Source organism: Eutrigla gurnardus (assembly GCF_963514095.1).
Source record: "Eutrigla gurnardus genome assembly, chromosome: 9".
NCBI classification, from domain to species: Eukaryota; Metazoa; Chordata; class Actinopteri; order Perciformes; family Triglidae; genus Eutrigla; species Eutrigla gurnardus.
The window spans coordinates 15,406,917-15,427,852 of NC_139923.1; the positions used below are offsets into that span (position 1 = coordinate 15,406,917).

Here is a 20,936-nt window from a genome sequence, read left to right on the forward strand (position 1 = left end):
TCACAACCAAACAGTCCTAAATGAAGGCAAATGCAAACAGGATTGTAATTTTACACCAAGCAGGCCAGAAATAAACTACATTTAAACTCAGAATGACATTAGCACTTCCCATTGTTCAACTTCTCACAGTGGCAGAGAGTTGATGGTGATAAAAGAAAATGACAAGAGCAGAGGATGAAGGCAGTTTGCACCAGCCATATTATTGCTGTAGTCTAGACTTGATTGATTTTTTTTTAGAAACATTAACAATCACTAATAAACTATTTCAACTACACTCACCGGCCACTTCTGACTTCCGACAAATCTGCAGCAACTGCGTGATGCTATCATGTCAATATGGACCACACACTCTCTGAGGAATGTTTCCAGTACCTTGTTGAATCTATGCCACGCAGGATTAAGGCAGTTCTGAAGGCAAAAGGGGGTCCAACCCGGTACTAGCAAGGTGTACCTAATAAAGTGGCCGGTGAGTGTATATGACCATTTTAACCGGTCCAACCAGATCTTGTTCTGCCTGAGCTGTTTGTAGAATATTTTGCTTGTGGCTGAGGTGAGGGGTGGCAGGTGAAAACTGACACCTTATACACCGACATACTGAAATAAATCAAAAATATCAAACTGAATCAATAACTTAAGGATGCTTGACTCTCGCTGTGTGCACATACTGCAGGTTTAGATCTTCAAGGCCCAGTTTCTTACGAGTGATAAAAAAATCTGACAGAGTTTAATGAACCCAAGTATGGTTTACATTCGTCACATTGTCATTTGCATAGGCCTCCATCATTTTTACGGTTAAAAAATAATTTTTGAAGTAGTCTAAATTATATCACAGGCTATGGTCAATCTATCCATTTATGTTGGTTAATAAAGGGGGTCGTGTGGGAACTTGGTATTGCCTATTAGTGTCCTGCTGTATAACAGAAGAAACAGATTCCGACAGGTCATCTTGTTATAGGTCTCAAAAACTTGTTCTGCAGCTCGGCTTCAACCAGAGAAGAGTCGTGTTTGATTATTTATTGTAATTTCAGTACAAACATGATACAAAAGTACTACTCCAAAAATATTTAACACTAAAAAATGCTTTGAAATAGAACGGCATTAGTACCAGCGTTAAAGGCTGATCGTCTTTGTATCAGCCTCAAAAAAGTAAAATTACTATGAATGTACAATATATAAATCTAAGAAACTTCTTTACACGAGTGTAGCAACTGTGACAAAAGTATGTTAAAAAGACATAACCCTATCTACCGCCTGGAGTTCAAGTCATTTTCCACTCACACTGCTCCTTATTTTAAACTTAAAGGAAACTGCAGTTTTGCTAAAATGAATAAAAGACATGTTTTCCTGCGGACACATATCATGGCCTCATCTTCATTAAAATAATGTGTGTGCTACTTATATTAAACCGACTGAAAATACAGACAGACATTCGGCGTGACAACCTGGTGTTTCATGAAAAACTCTCAAAATGGCTGTGAAATGTTTGAACAATACAGCAGGTGTTTCAATCCCACTGGAGCTACGACACAATAGCATCCTCCAAGTGACCTATTTCAGGCTGTTTTTCTTCTGCATCACGCGACTATATGGCGATGGCCTTTTCATTCATCTTTATGCTGGCATTGGGCATTTGTCTGTATTGTACATTCTAACATTGGATCTTACACATAGTTGTTAATTCAGGCCTCTATAGAAGCGGTGGGGTCAGGCTCAGTGAGAATGGGAGCAGTGAAGCTGACTCGGACGTCCCGGGGATAAAAACCCTGAAGAACTCCGTCCACGACGACATCTGGGAGATCTGCGAGACAAGACGAAGCTGTCTAAACAAGGCCGCCATGCTTTCCAGTGCTTTTCAAATCACAATTACAGCACCAAACAACACAAGTACAGAGTCAGTTTCATCGTGCTTTCTCAAGTGTCGTTCCTACCTGATGTGCAGTCGGGGAGATAAGGATCACAAAAGAATCCTAACACTCGCTGGTTTGGTAACTGATAACTGAGGGGGAAAAAAATTAAATAATTGATTAGTCTTCTTAACATTAATATTAGTTCAAACAAGAATGCCCCAAACATGGGTAAATATTCCACGTCATAACATTTCCAACACACAGCCAGGTTGAGGATTTTCTTCCTTGACCGAGAAAATGGTTTATATTTTCATTCAGTCTTATATGTGTTTTCCAAGCTATATTTATATTCCAAGTTATCTATTCTTTTTTATCAGAAATTTGATCAGGAATCGATACAAAAACATCAAATAAAACATAATGATCCATAAAACATAATTATGGAATTACTATCAATAAAATCTGTCATCCATACCTTGCTAGTGTGTCAGTTTACATTTAAAAAAATGTCTTGCTCGTTACATTTATTTTATTAAAGCTCCTTTTCACACCTCTTAAGTTCTGAATCGTGGTTTATTTGAAAGCTGCAGGACTGTAAAGAAATAAAACACTCAAATGGTAATATATAATATATATATATAATATACTGTATATTGTACTGCACAAATACACAGAAAGGGGAAATACTTGTAAAGATCTTACCTGCCATCCTGACTGTCCAAGTCATCAAGTGATCTGAAATAAGAACATAACTATCACAGACTCTCAAAACAAAGGGTAATATACTGTGAGTGTTCAAACATACATGTTAAGGTTAAAGACAGATTACACACACTACTCTATGACGCACAAACACACCAAGTCCATATCTCCTTCCTTGATCATCAGCTATAATGCGGGTTAGAGCCGGTGCTGCTGCTCCACACCGCTGTGAGGACCTAAATATAGTAACACATCCAACACCTGTGGGTGCGGTCAGAGGAGTGTGGCCTGAAGGACTTACTCCATGCTGCTGATCTTGATCCCTGTGTGAAAGTGTTTCACATGGAGGAAGTCCAGCAGCACCTGCGGCACATCTTCGTTTTGATAGATGATGTCCTGGAGCAACACAGAACAATCTTAAATGTGAAACGGTGTTTTTGGTTCAAAAATAGTTCAATACAGATATCAAAGCTTGTGTTTTTAAAAGGGTTCTGAATTCATATTTCATCAAGTGATAAAACACATTTTCAGTATACGGTACAAATAGTATGTTTCAGTTAAATTAATTCTAAAATGTTGGTTTAGTACAGTTAAACTCCTTTGACACATTTCCTTAGAATAATGGAGGAAAATGACCTTTATAGAAAACAGCAATATGATATATTAATCATGTGGAATATTTCAATATTAAGTAGCTGCTTTACAGAATGGTTAGTAAACATTTGATATTGGTAAATGACATGTTCTTGTTCCATGTTAAACTGGTGGTTCAGTCAAAGGCCAACGTTTTAGAATTATGTGTCATTTTTGTTTTATTACATCACACCTTCTTGTTCATCTGCCTGAGCAAATGTTCTGTATCTCGATTCCCAGCTGCTGCAGCACAAACACTGACGTAGACCAGTTTTATTTTCTTATCATTGTCTCCCTTGTCTTTAGGAGTGATTGTAAACAAATTAGGAACGGCACAATATATCCGATTTTATCACAGTAAAAAAAAAACCTTCGTAATGAGTTGATCATGGAGATATTTAATTATCAGGATAATTATGAATATTGTCACAAGTGACTGTGAAAAAAAAGGATGTCTAGGGGTGCAGTCGAATAGTCTTTTTTGCTTAGGAAGGTTCCTAACTGAAGAAGTGACCCGGAAGTAAACAAGTGGCCGCCATGATAAGAGCTGTTCGAATTCTCTAAATGCATAGGAAAGGAGCTCCACTGCTTCCTTTCAGAGCTCCTTTAGCATAGGATGCAACGGACCTTCCTATACGAAAGGAAAGGAGATTACGCCGACCCACAACTCTTTGCGAGAGCAACATTTAAAGTGCTGCACACCTCGGCCGTTCACGAAAACAAACGATATGTGCATTTGCATATTTAACAATGACTTTCATGCAGACATGTAGTAATTGGAATAGTGATGATAAATGTGTGTGGACAGTGATAATAATTTAATTATGATTTTATTTATTTCAATCATGTTACAATGTTTGACAAAAACGAAACTAAAACCACAAATGAAATGTAAATACAGCAAACGGTCAAACAGGAAGGAGGAGCTGCTGGACCTGAAGCCAGTCAGTGAACCAGCTGTTGATAAAACCAACATGTGGAGAAGTGGACGATGCGCTTTTTGTAGTCCATTATTGGACTACAGCGCAGACGCACGTCAATCACCGGTGCCGATCATCAGCTGTCAATCATCAGCGGCCGCGTTATAATGACGTAGTTTAGTGAAAGTCCGGTCGGATTCTCTGAGCACCGCGGCCGTCTTTTCCTAAATCCTTTTGAGTTCTCCTATCGCCTGTCCTTAACCCCGTGACGTTTTTTCCCCAGAGGTCAAGGAATAGGAGTTAGGAATAGGGGTTAGGACCTTATTTTTTGACTATTCGACTGCACCCCAGCTCTCCGACATGTCTACTTACATCTACCTCTGGTCTCAGGCAGCAAACTTAGCTATTCAAACAGCTTAAGATGATCATCTTGAATGGCTGCTTGCAAAGTCTCATGGAAACTAAATCTTTTACTTTTTCATTCATTTATAACTTTTAATGTGTGGTGTATTCACTTATTTCTCCTCATTGTATATCTCGTCTTCTCTATGTCTTTCATCTTTTATTTTTCTTATTCCTGTACAGCAGATTTTGAAAAGTGCTACATAAATGAGGTGGGGTTGCTTGCTTAGTGATCCCTGTCTAAGATTCCTGCCTTGCACAAGGGCATGGCAGACTTGCTGCTAAAGGATCAAGGAAGTTTATGCAAACGTTCCCCCCTCACTGGGCTGGATGTGTTACCTGGATGTAGTCTTCCAGCTCCTGCCTCCTCTGCTCCAGGGGTTTGGTCCTCAGATGGGGGTTCCTCTTGCTTGGGAAATCTGGAGTCTGGATAATCTTCCTGAGCTGCAGGTATCACAAGATACAACACGAACCTTCAAATCAACTGTGATAAATTAGAAATGTTGCCTGAAATTAAAAAACATACGCTTTTGCCCCTTTTATGAATGGGGATATTGTTTACCGACTTTAAACCTGAACCTCCACCCAAATGTATCTTTAGAAATGCAAGAGACAAAGTGGAGCCTCCTTGAGATATTAAATCCATGTGAACAATCTTATTTTACATGACAAATAACTTAGACATCTCATAGCCTAATATGTAGCAATTACTACGTGTAATCAGTAACTCTGTATTTATTCTGACTAGGTGACAATAAAGCATGCATACTTTTCTGTGGAGACTCTGGAATTCGCTGTTTCTTCGGAGCACATAATGTTTCCTCTCGTTAAACAAGACTTCAACTCTGAAAAGCTGCAAACAAAAGACAGAAGGAGACACACAGGGATTTATTCACAATCTGTCATTCAGTAAACTTAATGTTTGTGAGGTTGGACATTTAAATTGTCCACTAGCGTGTCATGGATGACATTTTAATAAATTACTCATGAGAATAATCTGGAATATATTCTAATGACAATAACATTGTGCTTCTGGGGAGAAACTGAAAGCTTGAGGGTGCAGAACAAACAGAATGTCTTCATACAGTTAACGCTTATTTAATCAGTAATGTAAACAAGAATGAACGTCTATTAAAGTCTAACGTCTCGTGTTCACAGACTGAGAAGATAAAACCAAACAGAGGTCAGTGTAGCACACTGCAGCAAATTCCCCAGGCAAGTGTCACTTCTTTACCGTTTCAAAACGTAGGTGTGAATGCGATTTATTACAAATTCATAACTAGGTGGCTGTTCTCTGGAACGCCTGACTAGATTCACGTCAGGTTGCTGCATTTAACGCCGTTTATAATCACGGCAGTGATGGCGAGAACTTTAGTGACACAAACAGTTATTAAGCTGTTTACACAGGATTCAGCCTGGCCTGTGGCTCCTGATGTAGGTGAGGTACTGAGTGCTTTTATTCAGGGAGAGGGGTGACGTGTACAGCAGTAGAATGTCACCAATGTTTTACAGCTTTCTGCACTAATCGCTGTTTGAAAAGGGAACAAAACACTACAGAAACTTCAGGTCAGAGGTAAATACATTTTGGTCCTTAAATACTTGAGTACATTTACTAAAGTACACTTGAGGCAGAGTATTTCTTCGACAATACTGTAATACTTTGAGTGCATGGTTGGTTTATTCCTCCTGCTCAAACACACACCAGGAGTTGTATGAGGGCATGACCTCATACAACTGTAAAGTAAAGTTTGTATTTACTTTTTAGTTTCAGATTTTATACAGAAAGCAAATGATGGCATCATGAAATATGATGAATTATTATAGATTCAACTACCCAGAAGTCAAAGAAAGAGAAAGAGGAAATTGTGCATTATGAGTACTTTGTATAATTTTTTATACAGGACTTTATACAATATTTATACAGTGTTATACTGCTACTTTGACAAAGTAAACTATGTGCAGTGGTGAAAGAAATACTCAGATCTTGTAATGAAGTAAAAGTATAGCAGTGCCACAAATACTCTGTTATGTGTATAAAAGTACTGCACCCATTTATTTTTTAAAGTTTTTAAAGTCAAAGTACAAAAGTACTTGCATCAAAATATACTTTAAAAGTAACAAAAGTAAAAGTAAGTCATAATTCACAACTACTGTTCTGTCTATCAATTTATTTCATCTTATTCTATTACAACTTCATTTATTTGTTGATCCAATGCTGTATTATTAACCCGAATCTGCAAAGTACCTTAAGCTCTCAAATAAAGCAGAATTACAACATTTACTTTTGACTAAACTGGAGTAAAAGGGAAAAACGAAACCTCAATATGAGTATGTGCCCTCCTTGGGTGGCAACACCACCACAGTTATTTATTTTGAAGCATGCGAGACTCCGTTGATATGTTGATGCTTTTACAGGGTTTCAGGATTTCGTTGCACCTCTGGATAGAAAAGCCTGAGCTGAACTCGCCTTGGCTCCGCCTGAAGGTTACCTGGCTCACCTGGTGTCGCTTTAATAGCAAACTAGAAACCCGCGGCAGGTAAAAACTACACGAACGGGATGAAGGAGGAGTGAAAGTGTTTTCACGCTGACAAGAAAGGCAAACACAAAAAGGTAAGTTCGACTGATAGAAGATTTAAACGGCGTACTCACCTTTCTAGTTTTCCCCGACTCATCCACTTCCCGCTCCATCGAAGGTATCGATACTTCAATCATTGAGGAATCTTCGTCCAACACCATCGGGTAACCTCGACTGTCTGCGTCGAACTTTCTGCGGCTGAAAGGAAACTTCACACGGTTTTCTCCGCGTCCGGCGACTGACAAAAAAACCCGTGCCTGTCTGTCTGCCTGCCTGCCTGTCTGTCGGTTTGTTCCTGAGCCCCACCTCGCCTCCACACTAATTGGACAAACACAACCACAAACGTTAAAGGTACAGTTCAACATTTAGGAATCCCAATCCAATGCGCGACTGCTGCTGCTGCTGCTATAGGAAGTAGTATAATCAGCAGTTTAGTGCACGTGAACGACACAACGACTCCACTTCAATTCAAATATTTACTTTGACTCCACTACATGTATTTAATAACGTTGTAGATTCAGATTAATAGTACAAAATATTATTATTAAAAGGTTAAGGGAAAATATCACTTTTAACATGTCAAAGCGGGTCAAACATTATGGCCCTGTTCCATTGGGTCCTGGTATATTGCATTATGACTCACTTGAATGACAGTGAAACACTGTATACAATGGGACCATAATTCATTTGTTCAATTACACCTGTGTTGACCCTGCCTTGCCACCTGGCTGCTGTAAAAAGGGCCCATTAAAACAAGTCCAACCATTCATCTGCAACGTGAACGTGATGAACACATTAATGCGTCAACAATTCTAATACAATAATGTATATTATTCTGAAATGGGCCATTCTGTATAATGAATACTTGTACTTTTAGTACTTTAAGTATATTTAAATGCTAATCCTTTTGTACTATTACCAAAGTTAAACTTGCATGCATCATTTTAAGTCCCAAGGTTGGTTTATTCCTCCTGCTCTTGAGCATGCCTGGAGTTTTGTGAGGTCATGCATGTAAATCATATACCTTAATATGTATTTACAACAGAGGTGGGTGAAAGTGGTTTGAAACTAACAGCCTTCAGAGAGCGACACAGTCAAATGTCACTTTCAAATCCAGGTTCACTTCCCACAGCGCTTGAAACACAAAGTACAACAACATCAGTTCATTGGCTATACAAAAGGGATGTAAACCCAGAACACACAACGCAGAACTACTTGGATCCTCTCAGGCCAACTGCTCAGAATTCAAATCAAACGTGTGTGTTGACCTCAACCACAATCACATGGTCTGTCTGTGACTTGTCATCATGGGATTTATGTCTTCCCACCCCCGTTGTTCCAAACTGCTGCGCTTGAATTTAAGACAGGAGGGAAAGCAGCTCTACGTGAGGATGTGTGACCTTATAGAGTCATAGATCACATCATGGTTAAAAATGTAACTGCGATTTCGTCAACACTGAGTTTTACTACAGCTCGTGCAGATTCTTGTCCTGCTGACACTCATTGTGTCTGAAACCCCACTGTCAGCAGATACAGGCTGCACACATTAACAAACAAGGAAGTAAGTCTGGGTTTTGTCAATGCAACACAGACTTTTGACCTTTGAATATATTTTAAAGTCAAATTTTTCAAGTTTTTCTTTGCGTTTGATTGGATTTGAAGACTGGTCTCCCGACCCTGGCATTATACTGCACCCATGCAGGCAAGACATAGTCCTGCATAACCCCCTGTAAAGTTTGACATTTTGACAACATGTTATGTTTGTCCACTTATCTGTGTGTTCAAATCAGGGCAACAAGAAGAATCATTGGCATTGCCACTAGCCTGTACACCAAACTCATCCTACAAATAACAGGATAGTACCCATCTCCTTCACTCCAATTTCAATCGCAGCAACATACTTCTATAAAATGAAAAACATGTTGATACAAGCACTCTTATTTCTCAAGTGATCAGCGTAACATGCAACTTCATCAGCAGGTCTCTTTACGGGTCAATGTTATTCAATTGTTATACTTCATGGTGTCCTCATGTCTGGAGCAAGCCCTGTATGGGATAATACATTTTTGTACACAGGCTTTATTCTAAGCTTCATTTTTCAAAGGACCAATATGAGTGTTATGGATCTTCTCATCAGAATCAGACCATAACTCCTCCTGTCATTCTTGTCCCTTAACCCTCATGCACACACTTGTTTCCAATTCCCGAATGACCCCCCAGAATATCTACAGGACTCTCTCTCTCTCTCAGATCAGCTGTCTGCCTCTGTGGCCAGCCCTCCTCTTCCCCTCTGCTGTAATAATTTGCCTGTGTGGATTCTAACCTGATGCCAAACCAGTAAACCATTTAATTTAACCTTTGTGCATGCAGTCATCAATAGGCCTTTTTCACAGGTTGAAGTTTGACACGTCACAGTAGGAAAAGCAAATGAACGATGGCTGAAATAATTTAGTTACTATGATTTTACTATCCAGTTAATGTCCATGCTCGCTCTCTGTCTCTCTAGAATAATTTAATATATCGTTAGTGTGCTTTCTTATTGTGACAGTCAAAATGTCTGCTGTGAAAAAGGCCTGTTGTCTTCTTGAGGAAAATCTGGCATGATTTAAAATGTCTGAAATACTTAAATCCTAGAAAGGTTGAGTACAGTTGTTCTCAACCTTTCTAGCTTGTGCCTGCTTAAAATAAAACAATCTTTAATTGTTTTATCTGTAAATAAATAATAATATTAAAAAATACTGAAAGGATACATTTATGAGCTAAACCAGTTTTTAACAGGTTTGACTCAGGCTCCCCCTCCCCCAGTGGCCCTCCTAAGTCACATGACCCCTCTCATTCTCAACCATCCCCCGCCAACTTCTGCAGTAGTCCACACACCACCCCCCCTGCTGCCACACTGTCCCTGCCACACCCCCCACTCCCCAGACTGGTCTACATCTCAGCTAACCAGGTGAAGGGAGCGTTGGAGGGACTTCGCCTGGGAAAGGCTTCTGGACCAGATGGCTTCACCCCACGAGTGTTGAATGTATGTGCTCACCAACGGTGTGGTGTGCTACAGCACCTATTCAGCCTGCACCTCCAGAGACTACCTGTGCTGTGGAAGATATCCTACCTATCCTGTGTCCAAGAAGGGGCACCCAACAGCCCCCAACGACTACAGGCCCATAGCACTGACGTCTCACATCATGAAGGTTATGGCGAGACTTCCTGTGACACATCTGAGACCACTAGTGCATTCATCCCTCATTCCTCTGCAGTTTGCATATCAGCCCCATATTAGTGTGGATGCTGCAATGAAGCATCAGCTGCAGAGAGCATATGCATTCCTGGACAGACTTAACAGTGTGGATCATAGTTTTCGGTTTCTCAAGCGCCTTTAACATCATCCAGCCCAGGCTGCTGTGTGTCCGAGTGGGTGGTGAGCAAAGTCGGGGAGCTCCTCAGGGCACCGTACTGTTCCCCTTCCTGTTCAGACTTTCAGTACAATGATGAGTTGTGTCTCTGCAGAAATTCTCAGATGATACTGCCATTGCTGGGTGGATTGTGGGTAAACAGGGGTGGACCGGTTCACAAGGTGGTGTGGAGTGAACCACCTGCATATCAGAATCAGAATCAGCTTTATTTGCCAAGTAAGTGTGAACACATACAAGGAATTTGACTCCGGCTTCATGTTGCTCTCAAGATACATACAGAAATAGGCATACAACTAAAACAAGGATAACAAACAGAATAAAAGGTAACATTTACCAATTATGTACAGATATAAATAAAAGTATTTATACAGGAAAATGAGTGCAAACCCATCTGAATGCAAAGGTGTAGAGTGCAAAAGGAATAAATATGAAATCTATTTAAAAGAGTGGTACGAATGTTAGCTGTTCACCATGGTGACCTGTGGGAAGAAACTTCCTGTATCTAGTGGTTTTGATGTACAGTGCTCTGTAGCGCCTACCAGAGGGGAGGAGTTGAAGAGGTGATGTGTGTGGGGAGAGTGATGGAGGAGCAGAGAACATGGCTAGGTCTAAGGAGATTGTGGTGGATTTCAGGAGGAAAAAGCCTCCAGTCTGCATCAGTGGGAGTGATGTGGAGATGGTCAGCTCCTACAAACACCTGGGTGTGATGCTGGATGACAAGCTGGAGTGGTCCACCAACACTGATCAGGAAGGCTGGAGCTAGGGTGGGCATCAAGCTCGCCACTCTAGAGGAGGTGGTGGAGGACAGAGTAACGTCCAAAATGAGGACCATAATGGACCACACCTTACAACCCCTCACTGTGCTAAGGAGCTAAGGAGCGATACAGTAGAGTTCCTGCCTACAGCCATCAGGTTGTACAACTCCGGTACCCCTGCCAGGCTGGAGGTTGATGCTCTGGACAAATACGGTAATACGGTATTTATTTTGAATATAAGAAAGTTCCTCACATTCAGAATGATTTGATAGTTTTTACATATGACATTATGTATTTAGTTAAGGTTTGGGAAAGGCCATAATGTAATCATGTTAAATAGCATAGACACACTAACTGCAATTCTTTCTTTCTTTCTTTTTTTTTTTACAAATTTCTTTTGGCTGACCCGGACATTCATTTAAAATGTAATTTAATATGGAGAACCAGGTCCATCAGTGTGTATATCAGATGATTTGAAATCAGGAAGTTGTTTCAGTTTCACTATTTCACATGCATTTGGTTTCCTTGTCCTGAAACGCTTGTCAAGGCAAGTCCCCACAACTTGACGCACTGGAGTTTGTCATTTATAGACATACCAGCTGGTCCAGAGAGCGTGATGCAATTTGTCCGAGCCGTGCGTGAATGAAAGAAAGCACTGTCATCCAGAATAACTTTGTTAGCTGATGCATTCTTGAGTTCTGCACACAGTTTGACTCTGATGTTTACTGCTACAAACTGGCATTCATTCACCCACATATATACCTCCTTATTCAGACCAACATAATTAGGCTACATTATCACTCATAATGGAAAAAAGTATGCATTGACTATCTTCCTAAACTAGGCATAAAAATCAGCACTTAATATGGATTTAACAGATTTAAATTTAAATTGTGTTGATTCTTGTCCCTTATTTTCAAATCAAATTGAATTCTAGTTCTCCAATTTGTGCTGACCTATTCACTTTAATCATACGCCTTATCACCTATTTTTGGAAATATGTTTTTGAAGCTACTATGAGTGCTGGATTTAGGCATGGGCTACCTAAGTCTGAATTTTTTTATTTGTGTCTTTATGCTACAATTTTTTCACACTTAACTTTTGGTATTTAAGATTGTTATGACTATATACTGTATTTGTTCATATATAAGGTTTTATAGACATTGTTCCAAATGTCTCAATAAAAATGACAGTTAGTTCTGAGTGGTGTTTTTTTATATTGGGGGCTTGGGAGTGTTAACGCAATTGTTTGTTTGTGCCATAGAAGAACTTTAACTTCATGTTGATTTTGGCGGTCCCGTGTTTATGAGCACCAGAATCTTTTTAAAAAAACTCACAGTTTTCTGCAGCAGGATTTGACAGTCCGCCCCATGTAGTCCTGGATCTGGTCCTCACATGCCTCTCTCCCAGTACAGCCTGGGCCTCCAGTGATGTGGTGTCGGTCTTTGCTCCCAGCAGAGCAGCGAGGTGAAGCTCTGCTCCTGGCCAGAAGAGGAGCTGCTGCTGGAGCTCTCCACCTCCTGCTGGAGCTTTAGGCATTTGCTTTATTCATTAAATTACATTTAGAAATGATTGATGTTTCAAAATGTGATGCTCTCTCCCTCAGTCTCAGGCATCTCCTTCTCACCAGAAACAAAAGTGATCGTGAGAGAGAGTGAAAGATGACAAAAGGTAATATATACCCAAAGTTTTCATTACTGTATAATATAAGAATAGTAGAAAGTGGTCCAACAAGTCCAGCAGTGCAAAACTATATGATGCAAAAAATGTTCTCACTTGATGCTTTTCCATGTAAATCTCTTGTTTAAACATAGATGTGATCTGCCAGTAGAGGTCTCCATAGGTCTTGATAATAAAGTCTGTATCTTGTCATCACAAGTTGTCAGGGTCAAATCATCCCCTCTCAAGTTACATTTTTAGTGTTTAGGGTACAAAAGAAAAAAAAAAAACTTTTGATTATCACAAGAACCTTCTGGACTGATGTCTCTAATGTTATAAACATTAAACAATTATAGTATGTAAGATTTAAATTTTACTTCCCAAATTATTAGTTTGGAATTTAAATTGAGGTTCAGATACAACTCTTTAATTGTGGTCTTTTAAGTTAAATGTCGTAAATATTTTCCCACCAGGTTTAATTGCAATCTTATTCTTATTATTGTTTTATCCGATCTGTTGATTTTTTTTAATAAATATATGAATTACCCTAAATGGAACATTGTAGGAAACATTCATTTCACAGCTTTTTAGATACTTTTCAAGACTTTACCTCAATTTATAATTTTCAATAACTGGCAATAACTGAACAAGTAAGATAATTTAAGATAACACAAGTGGCTCTCAAACAAAAGGCCAGCCGTGGTATTACAAGTAAAGTGTTTTGTGTGAAGATGGCAAATAGATTTAAAGTTTTTCATTGCAGTTTAGAACTGCAGAGTGAATGATGCCGTTCAAAATGTCCAGCTGAAAGAAAGAGCAAGACAGACAGTTTGACCTGTGTACCGAGTATGAAATGTTTAACCCTACACCAACTATTGTGATTTGTTAGGCTGTACTCTTATCAATCTCATTTTGTTTCTCTGGATGTCTGGCACATCAGCCAGTCGGTCGATCTATAACTGTAACAGACATTTAGTGCTCTGCAAAGTCACCTAAACATGAAATAACTTATATTTTCTGTAATGTCAAGGCCTTTTCAATAATCGTCCCATATCCTGCCTGTACTGACTTGTTTGTAAAGGAGATGCTCTGCAAACCTCTACAATTTAAAGAGAAAATAAATAAAAAATAACAAATGCATTCATTCATATAAATACATTGCATATAAATGTGCTTGCATATTCAATTGTTTTACAATATGCTCCATGTAGAACATCACATGGGCCACCTCACCTCCTTGCCTTCTCCACAGTGAGGTTCTTGCGCTGGTAGACAGTCACTTCCCCATCACTGTCCCTCAAGACAGAGTCTGTTTGTCTGGCAAACAGTGGGGACGTCAGCTGGTGCACATTGTTTGGGTGCAGGATAGTTAGTTTCTCGATCGTTGTTGGTGTTCACAGTACTCAGCCTTCTCACTTTCTTTTGGTCACAGAAATAGACATAAATGTTCCAGATAGTGTCAATTGGGCCTGTGAACATTAAAGAATTTCAATGAACAGTCTACTTTGAAAAACTGAACATGAATAATCATAATTGACAAACCGAAAATATGTGTTTTTATGTATAATACTTGAACTGACAGTCTGAGGTTGGAAAGGCAGCTACATTAATCTGACGCGATTATCATTATATTATATATTATTATTATTATTATTATTATTATTATTATTATATATTATTATTTAGTTTGAGGTGTTTTCTTTTCCAAAACATCACCATGTAAAAATCAGCTATAACATACTGACAGTAGACTCTATTCCATTGATGAATTTGAAGTATGCTACTACCACAACATTAGCCAATAACTAAATTATAAGCCTAACCTTTATCCACCATGACAATCTTGTCCGCCTGGGTCAGTTTGTTTTTCGGCACTCCATTAAATGTCTGCATTGATCGTACAACATACTTATCACTGCCCATTATACTTATAGCATTATATTATATTATACTGCCCGTAGTACTTGTACTTGTGCTGAACCATGGCAATACAGATCCTTAAATCTTGTATTGAGTAGTTTCTGGTTATTCCCACCCCTAATAATATGTTAACATTAGCCAGGTGCTTAGACTTTAAGGCAGAGTAGGTCATTTTGAAAAACCACAGAGACTTTGACTTTGAACACATCGCCGAACGACAAAGTCCCGTCCCCTTCGTTCAGACCTCTGTTCAAAGCCGCTCTCCCAGAACACGCAGGAATTCAGTATTGGCAGACAAGCAGGCCGTCCAATTATTTTCTCCGGCCCGACTTTTTTGATTGGACAGGGTTTTTACAGTCCTGCCACGCCCACAGATGACATTTTTTTTAATGGGGGGACGCTTTCCCCTCTGTCCCGCATGAAGAAGAATCAATATTGAATTAAACGTTTTAAAACAATTACATATAAAATAGATGACTATTGGCATAATCCTTTTGTGTGAAATGACGAATACATCATCATATCCTCAGTTTTTTCCCCATTTAAAAAAAAACGTATATATATATATATATATAAGATTGTCTTAATGCAATGGCCATGCGCTTTATGCAAAATAAACTTGTTCAGGAGTTCCCAGACTTTAACAATATTGTCATTGAAAAATGTCTCAAGGACCAAAGGGCAAAGTTTAAATATAAAACATAAAAGATGTACAGTTTCTATATCTGTGCTTAAGCGTACCCTACTGGTGATAATAAGTAATAGCACGTTTAGCATTTGCTTGTGTTCCTGCATTATTATGTTTGGTTACCCAAAAAGTGCGCCCCCCCCCAGAATAAAAATCCACCAGCCGCCACTGGTGCACATCCCGGTGAAGCCAAAGGACTACAATATGTAACAAATCACGTGACCAGAGCATCACGCCTCCCCCTACTCTTCCACCCATCATTCCCCTCCGCACAGCGCATCTCGGTGATAACGGCCGTGTGTCTGTGCGCCTTTAAGAGCTGTATATCCTGCTGCCCTCTGCACTAAATCTCCATCGCTGCTCTGTGAGGGCGAGAGAGAGAGAAAAAACAGTAAGCCACGGCAATGTCCGCCAGCTCCGCTTTCAACGATGAGAAGGGGGGCTCGTCCAGCGTCGGGGAGCCTGAATATGGTCACGACCCGGCGAGCGGAGGGATTTTCTCCTCCGACTACAAAAGGTACGGAGCCACCTGCGTCGGTGCCGCGGTGCCGCTTGACGCCGCTGTTATTTGTCAGATGGTGGGGGGTAGGCTATCCCGGGAGCTGCTAATGGCGGGGGAGGTGCAGCATGGATGTGGTTTCCTGTCCGATAAGATGTCTAGGAAGTGCTTTTTTAATGTCAAAATGCAACATAGCACACCCATTAAACTGAACTTTGTTTGTTATTAGGCCCCTGATTTTTAAAGCGGCGTCTGCTTGCCTTTTCTGGTCGTGTATCTGTCTGTGATTTGGCCGCTCAAGCGGCAGCGTCAAATGATGACACAGTGCTGACGACTTTCAATATTTGTGCATCCGCCGGTGTGTATTCGAAGCGTTTAAAGGTTCGGGGTGTTTATATGTCATGTTTTGTGAGGTGGGATGTATGAAAGGCCCGTCAGAGGGGATGCCAGGCCTCGGCGCCCGCTTTTTCAGCACTACCCCTGCTGGACAGCGCGCGGAGCGGCAGCACGGCTCAGCGAGCGCGTCCATGGAGCCGGTTTCTAATGATTTGAAAGGTTTTTACCATCATTAATGAATGACAACTTACATGTCAGACCTTATTTATCAGTGATTCCAAAAATATGTCAGCTGATTGATGTGTTTCTGAGTTTGTGTCTGTTTAGAGTCCCATGTGTGTCCTTCAGATAGACGAACATAAGATTAAATAATAACTGTAATAATAATGATAATAAGGGCTTCAAACAATGATTATTGTCATGGTCGATGTTGGATTTATTGTTTAAAAATCTTGGGGAAAGTGTGTTGTTAAGTTACATACAACACATTTTTATACATAGTCTGACTGGTACTGTATTTTAAAGCTGATACTGATAGCAATATCAACTTAAACTGATATTTTAAGTTTAAAAAATTGGATAAATATTATATCATACCAATAAATGAGCCTCAGTAAGCCAAGACCTGGGAGTTAGAACGGGCTGCACACCCTTTTTATTGACCCCCATATTGCTTCCAAATGCACTTTGACGATGCCCAGAAGAGTCCCGCAGCAATATAAGAACAAAAGACATGATACAGGCAGAGGGCAGGGTCTGTGCAAATACAGACACCACCACACATTTGTAGAGGGTAACAATGGATGATTGAGAGGGATTGTTTTTGTTATTAGTCTATTATCCGTTTTTTAGGAAATTGTTGCTACACAAAAAGCAGTGAAAACATTTGAGAGTCTGGAACCAGCACATTTTTGGCATTTTTCTATGAACATTACTTAGACATTTCAGCGATTATCATTGTTGTTGCTAATTCATATTCCATAAACTAATTGATTAATAGCTCTTATACTTAATTATAATGACAATCCAAGGTGAGCAATTTGAGGCATGTCATGCAAATTAGTGGCATAGCAAATCTCAGACTGGAATAAATTGCAATCAAACAGGAGCATGTTTATTCCATCTCATCCTCAAACCTTAAAAAAATGTGTCAAACATTTTAAAGTATAAAGTAAACCCACTAGAATGTTCTAACATCAATGAAAACTCAAACAATTTGAACCAAAGAAATAATGCTGACATGCCCATATACATACATTTAAAGAATGATTGGTTTCTGAATACATGACTGAAATTTACATTTTCGCGTGTGAGTTTAGGGGTGAAAATGAAATGACTCAAGTGAGGCTTGAAGAGTGAGGTATTATCAACTGAGAGACATGGATATACCCGTTGTCATTCTCCATCCTCACACCAGATGCCATCAGACTGTCCTTCTTGTCCCACTCACCTGCCTCTCTCATCCCCCTACTCACCTTGTTTTTACTTTTCCTCATCAGCCCTGCAGAATAATAAGCATTCGTTCACCCCCATTTGGTATATGCCTTTGGTTTCTGGGAGCAGTTTTAAGGAGCATACATTCACATAAAGACTATATCCACTATGCAAATTTAATGTAAAATAACCTATAAATCTAACGTGGATAACATCCTCTTGCAACCCCTGTGTGGACAGGACTCGGGCAAATAGGTTTCAGTGTTTTGCCAGCTATAACCTGTGATAGTGGTGGTATATAAGCTCAATGCCATACGTTTTTCCACAAGTTCTCCTCCTTTACCTATATTATGGATGCTATGCTATGAAGAACCGAAAGTCCGAAAGAGCCCAATCAGAAAAAGCTTGCTAAGTGTTACAGAAGCACCAGTGAGGGTTTACTATGGGTGTGAAGGGCCTCTAAAAACTATTATCAATAGATCAAAATAAATGCAGCCATTTACATATGTGAATAGTTATTTTATTTCACTTCAACAAAAATTATTTCAGAAGAGAAAAATCCTGCTAATGGCAGCTGTGTGCTGACTAATATACTAAATGTATTTGTATGATTCATCAGTGCCCAGTTATAAGTTTTATTGTATGCCTCTAGATGTATGTGTCACTCTCTGTTGGAAATATAGTACATACATCTCAGCTTTAAAATCATCAAGATAATCCGTTGTTGACAATTATATTGCAATAATATCCATTAATTCTTCCAGTTAAAAAGTCTTCATTGCATGAACTTATTATTTATTAAATTTAAATGGAGTCTTGTCTCTTAATGTAACTTTAGAGATGGTTTTTGTGAATTTTAACCTTCCAGAGTTTTGTGTATCTACCAGTGTTGTACTTGGTCTCAACACTAACCTTGAGATAATGTTTTGAACGTCTCTCAGAATCGGCCATATTTATAATCTGTTTTGTACCAACCTCAGACAAAGAGGAGCCTCGATTTTATCGCAAGACCATTCAAGACCACACCTGTGGGACTATTTCTAAATGGCCGGTGCATTGTCCGACTCCCGTTGCTCATAGAAAACAATGTAACATTGTAAAAATTCACCTCTGCACTGCATTTTGATTACTTTATCAAGACATTTCTCACACGTCCAATATTCAATAAAAGAGGTGATTTTCGAGCAATCTTCATTTTCTTTCTGTGGGAGTTTTTATGGGAATGTGGATTTTCAGTGCCTGGTTTGCATGTTCCACATTTTATCGTTAAGTGTCTCATGCAGTGTGGGACTTGTACTGGTTTGGTCTTGATCTGGACTCGGTCTCGCCCTGACACGACCTTTGGTCTGGATGCACTCTGGTCTTGGGCATGACTTGGTCTTGGTTTACTATCTATGCCTGTTTTCATCTCACCTTTTTTGTCATACACCTGCTCTCTGCTTTCATCTCAGTTTGGGAACACGTGTAAATTTGTCATTGCTTTACTTACCGCATTATTGCCTTCACTGTTGCAAGCTCCACTAACATATACCACTGCTTCACATTGATCCACCAGCAGAGGGAGCTCATTGTTTAGAGATGGTAGATGTATTTTTGGATGAGAACTTTGACCTTTGGATCTAGAGGAGGAAATTCTGTCTTGAGTCTGTTTGCCATGTTTTGTTTCATTTGAAATGACTTGGGGTTAAATTCTGTCTTCAGGGGTTGATTAAAGTATAGGCTGGGCATTGTTATGTCTATGTATTTGCAGAAGTCATTGCAGTAGATTAACCAGTTTGTCAACATGACAGTGGAAGCGTAGACTCAACCTTCACTGTCGTCTCCATGGAAACACTGCAGATATATCCTGTCCTTCAGTGTGGAGTGACTATTGTAAGTTTATGGGGTGTTGATCTGTGTCAGCGACCGCTTCTTGTCCATGTACTGAGATTTTGGCTTGTACTGTTTTTATTTGTGGGGCTCTGCAACACATTGTTTTCTCAAGCAAGCCATAAAAATGGCATTCCTATTCTACGTGCGATGGTTACTCTACCTGTGGTTGATGCGTCAATGAGACAATTCTTTGGCTGGTTTATGTAGGTTTTCTTTAGTGAAAATGTGGCTTGACATCAGACCTTTAGCCATGCCAAAGACATGATGTTTTGGAGTTTAAAGGCCCTAAAAGAGGTTGACAATCTAAAGTTGCTATTTTTTTCTTCAAATAAATAGTTAAACATTTTGGTACATTTATTTTTTGCTTGCTTGCCAATATGAGAAGTTTAGCTTAGCATAAAGACCGGGAACAGCTAGCCTGGACGGTCAGTAACAACATCATACCTGCTCCTTTAAAGCTCACTTATTAACATGTTATAGCTTGTTTGTTAAATTCATACAAAAACCGAAATGTTTACGAAAAATTACAGTCAAGTCTTTATGCTAAGCTAACCGGCTGTTGGCTTTACTGTACAGATATTAATATGATATCAAACCACTTATCCTAGAGTGAGAAAAAAATGTAGTATTTTCCCCAAACTATAGTTGTTGCCACATACGGTTTATGTGGTTTTGATTTTGGCGAGCTGCCCCCCCACATGACATGAGAGTAGTATTAATCCTTTTAAAATGAACTTGAATTTGAACTATTTCTATAAAAACACACATGCATCATGATTTTAAAAACCCTGAAACATAACACAGATAGATTGTAGCTAAAAGGCTTATTTCCACTGTGGCCCCAGTGGAGGATGAATGATCCAACCTCTTGTCTTACATATACTTTATTAATGCATGAAAGCCTTCATGTATTTGTTTTGATTGTACGCCTCTTCCATTCAGAGAATATGATTTTGCTGCACTGCACCCAAAATCAGACATAAAAGTTTGACAAGAATAGGAAAAATATGCTTTTATTTAATAGTTAGGAGCAGCTATCTTTTAGTCAGAATCATAAAATATTTATACAACCCGATCTTCTTAAGATGTTTTGGATAATGGCTGTGGTAGATAGAGATTATTTTATGTGTTCCTCTGAAATTGAGAACAAATAGATCAAAGACTTTATTAAACCATCAAAAATACTTTCCCGAAGCAACTGCATGGAAGAAATTCCCTCTGTATTATATCCAACATCGTATCAGTGTTTCACTTTTAGAAAACACTACACCAGCGTTGTT

At 39.3% G+C, this 20,936-nt stretch overlaps 2 protein-coding genes across 6 annotated transcripts in view; one reads left to right on the top strand and one right to left on the bottom strand.

Annotated features, from left to right (window-relative positions):
* Nucleotides 1–999: 999 nt before the first annotated feature.
* On the bottom strand, nucleotides 1,000–12,635 carry snx22 (sorting nexin 22). Its single transcript, XM_084018564.1, has 8 exons — nucleotides 12,586–12,635; nucleotides 7,155–7,278; nucleotides 5,274–5,357; nucleotides 4,844–4,948; nucleotides 2,851–2,945; nucleotides 2,550–2,582; nucleotides 1,929–1,996; nucleotides 1,000–1,798 (listed from the first exon to the last, which is right to left on the bottom strand). The coding sequence occupies exons 1-8, from the start codon at nucleotides 12,618–12,620 to the stop codon at nucleotides 1,680–1,682; spliced, it is 663 nt and encodes a 220-aa protein (XP_083874690.1). The 5' UTR covers nucleotides 12,621–12,635; the 3' UTR covers nucleotides 1,000–1,679.
* A 3,279-nt stretch (nucleotides 12,636–15,914) lies between these two features.
* ap3b2 (adaptor related protein complex 3 subunit beta 2) overlaps nucleotides 15,915–20,936 on the top strand; it is a 41,841-nt gene continuing 36,819 nt past the window's right edge. For all 5 annotated transcript variants that reach the window (XM_084016901.1, XM_084016902.1, XM_084016894.1 and 2 more), the window contains exon 1: nucleotides 15,915–16,032. In XM_084016901.1, coding sequence (XP_083873027.1) covers nucleotides 15,920–16,032 — 113 coding nt within the window. In that variant the 5' untranslated portion in view covers nucleotides 15,915–15,919. The remainder of the gene's footprint in view (nucleotides 16,033–20,936) is intronic.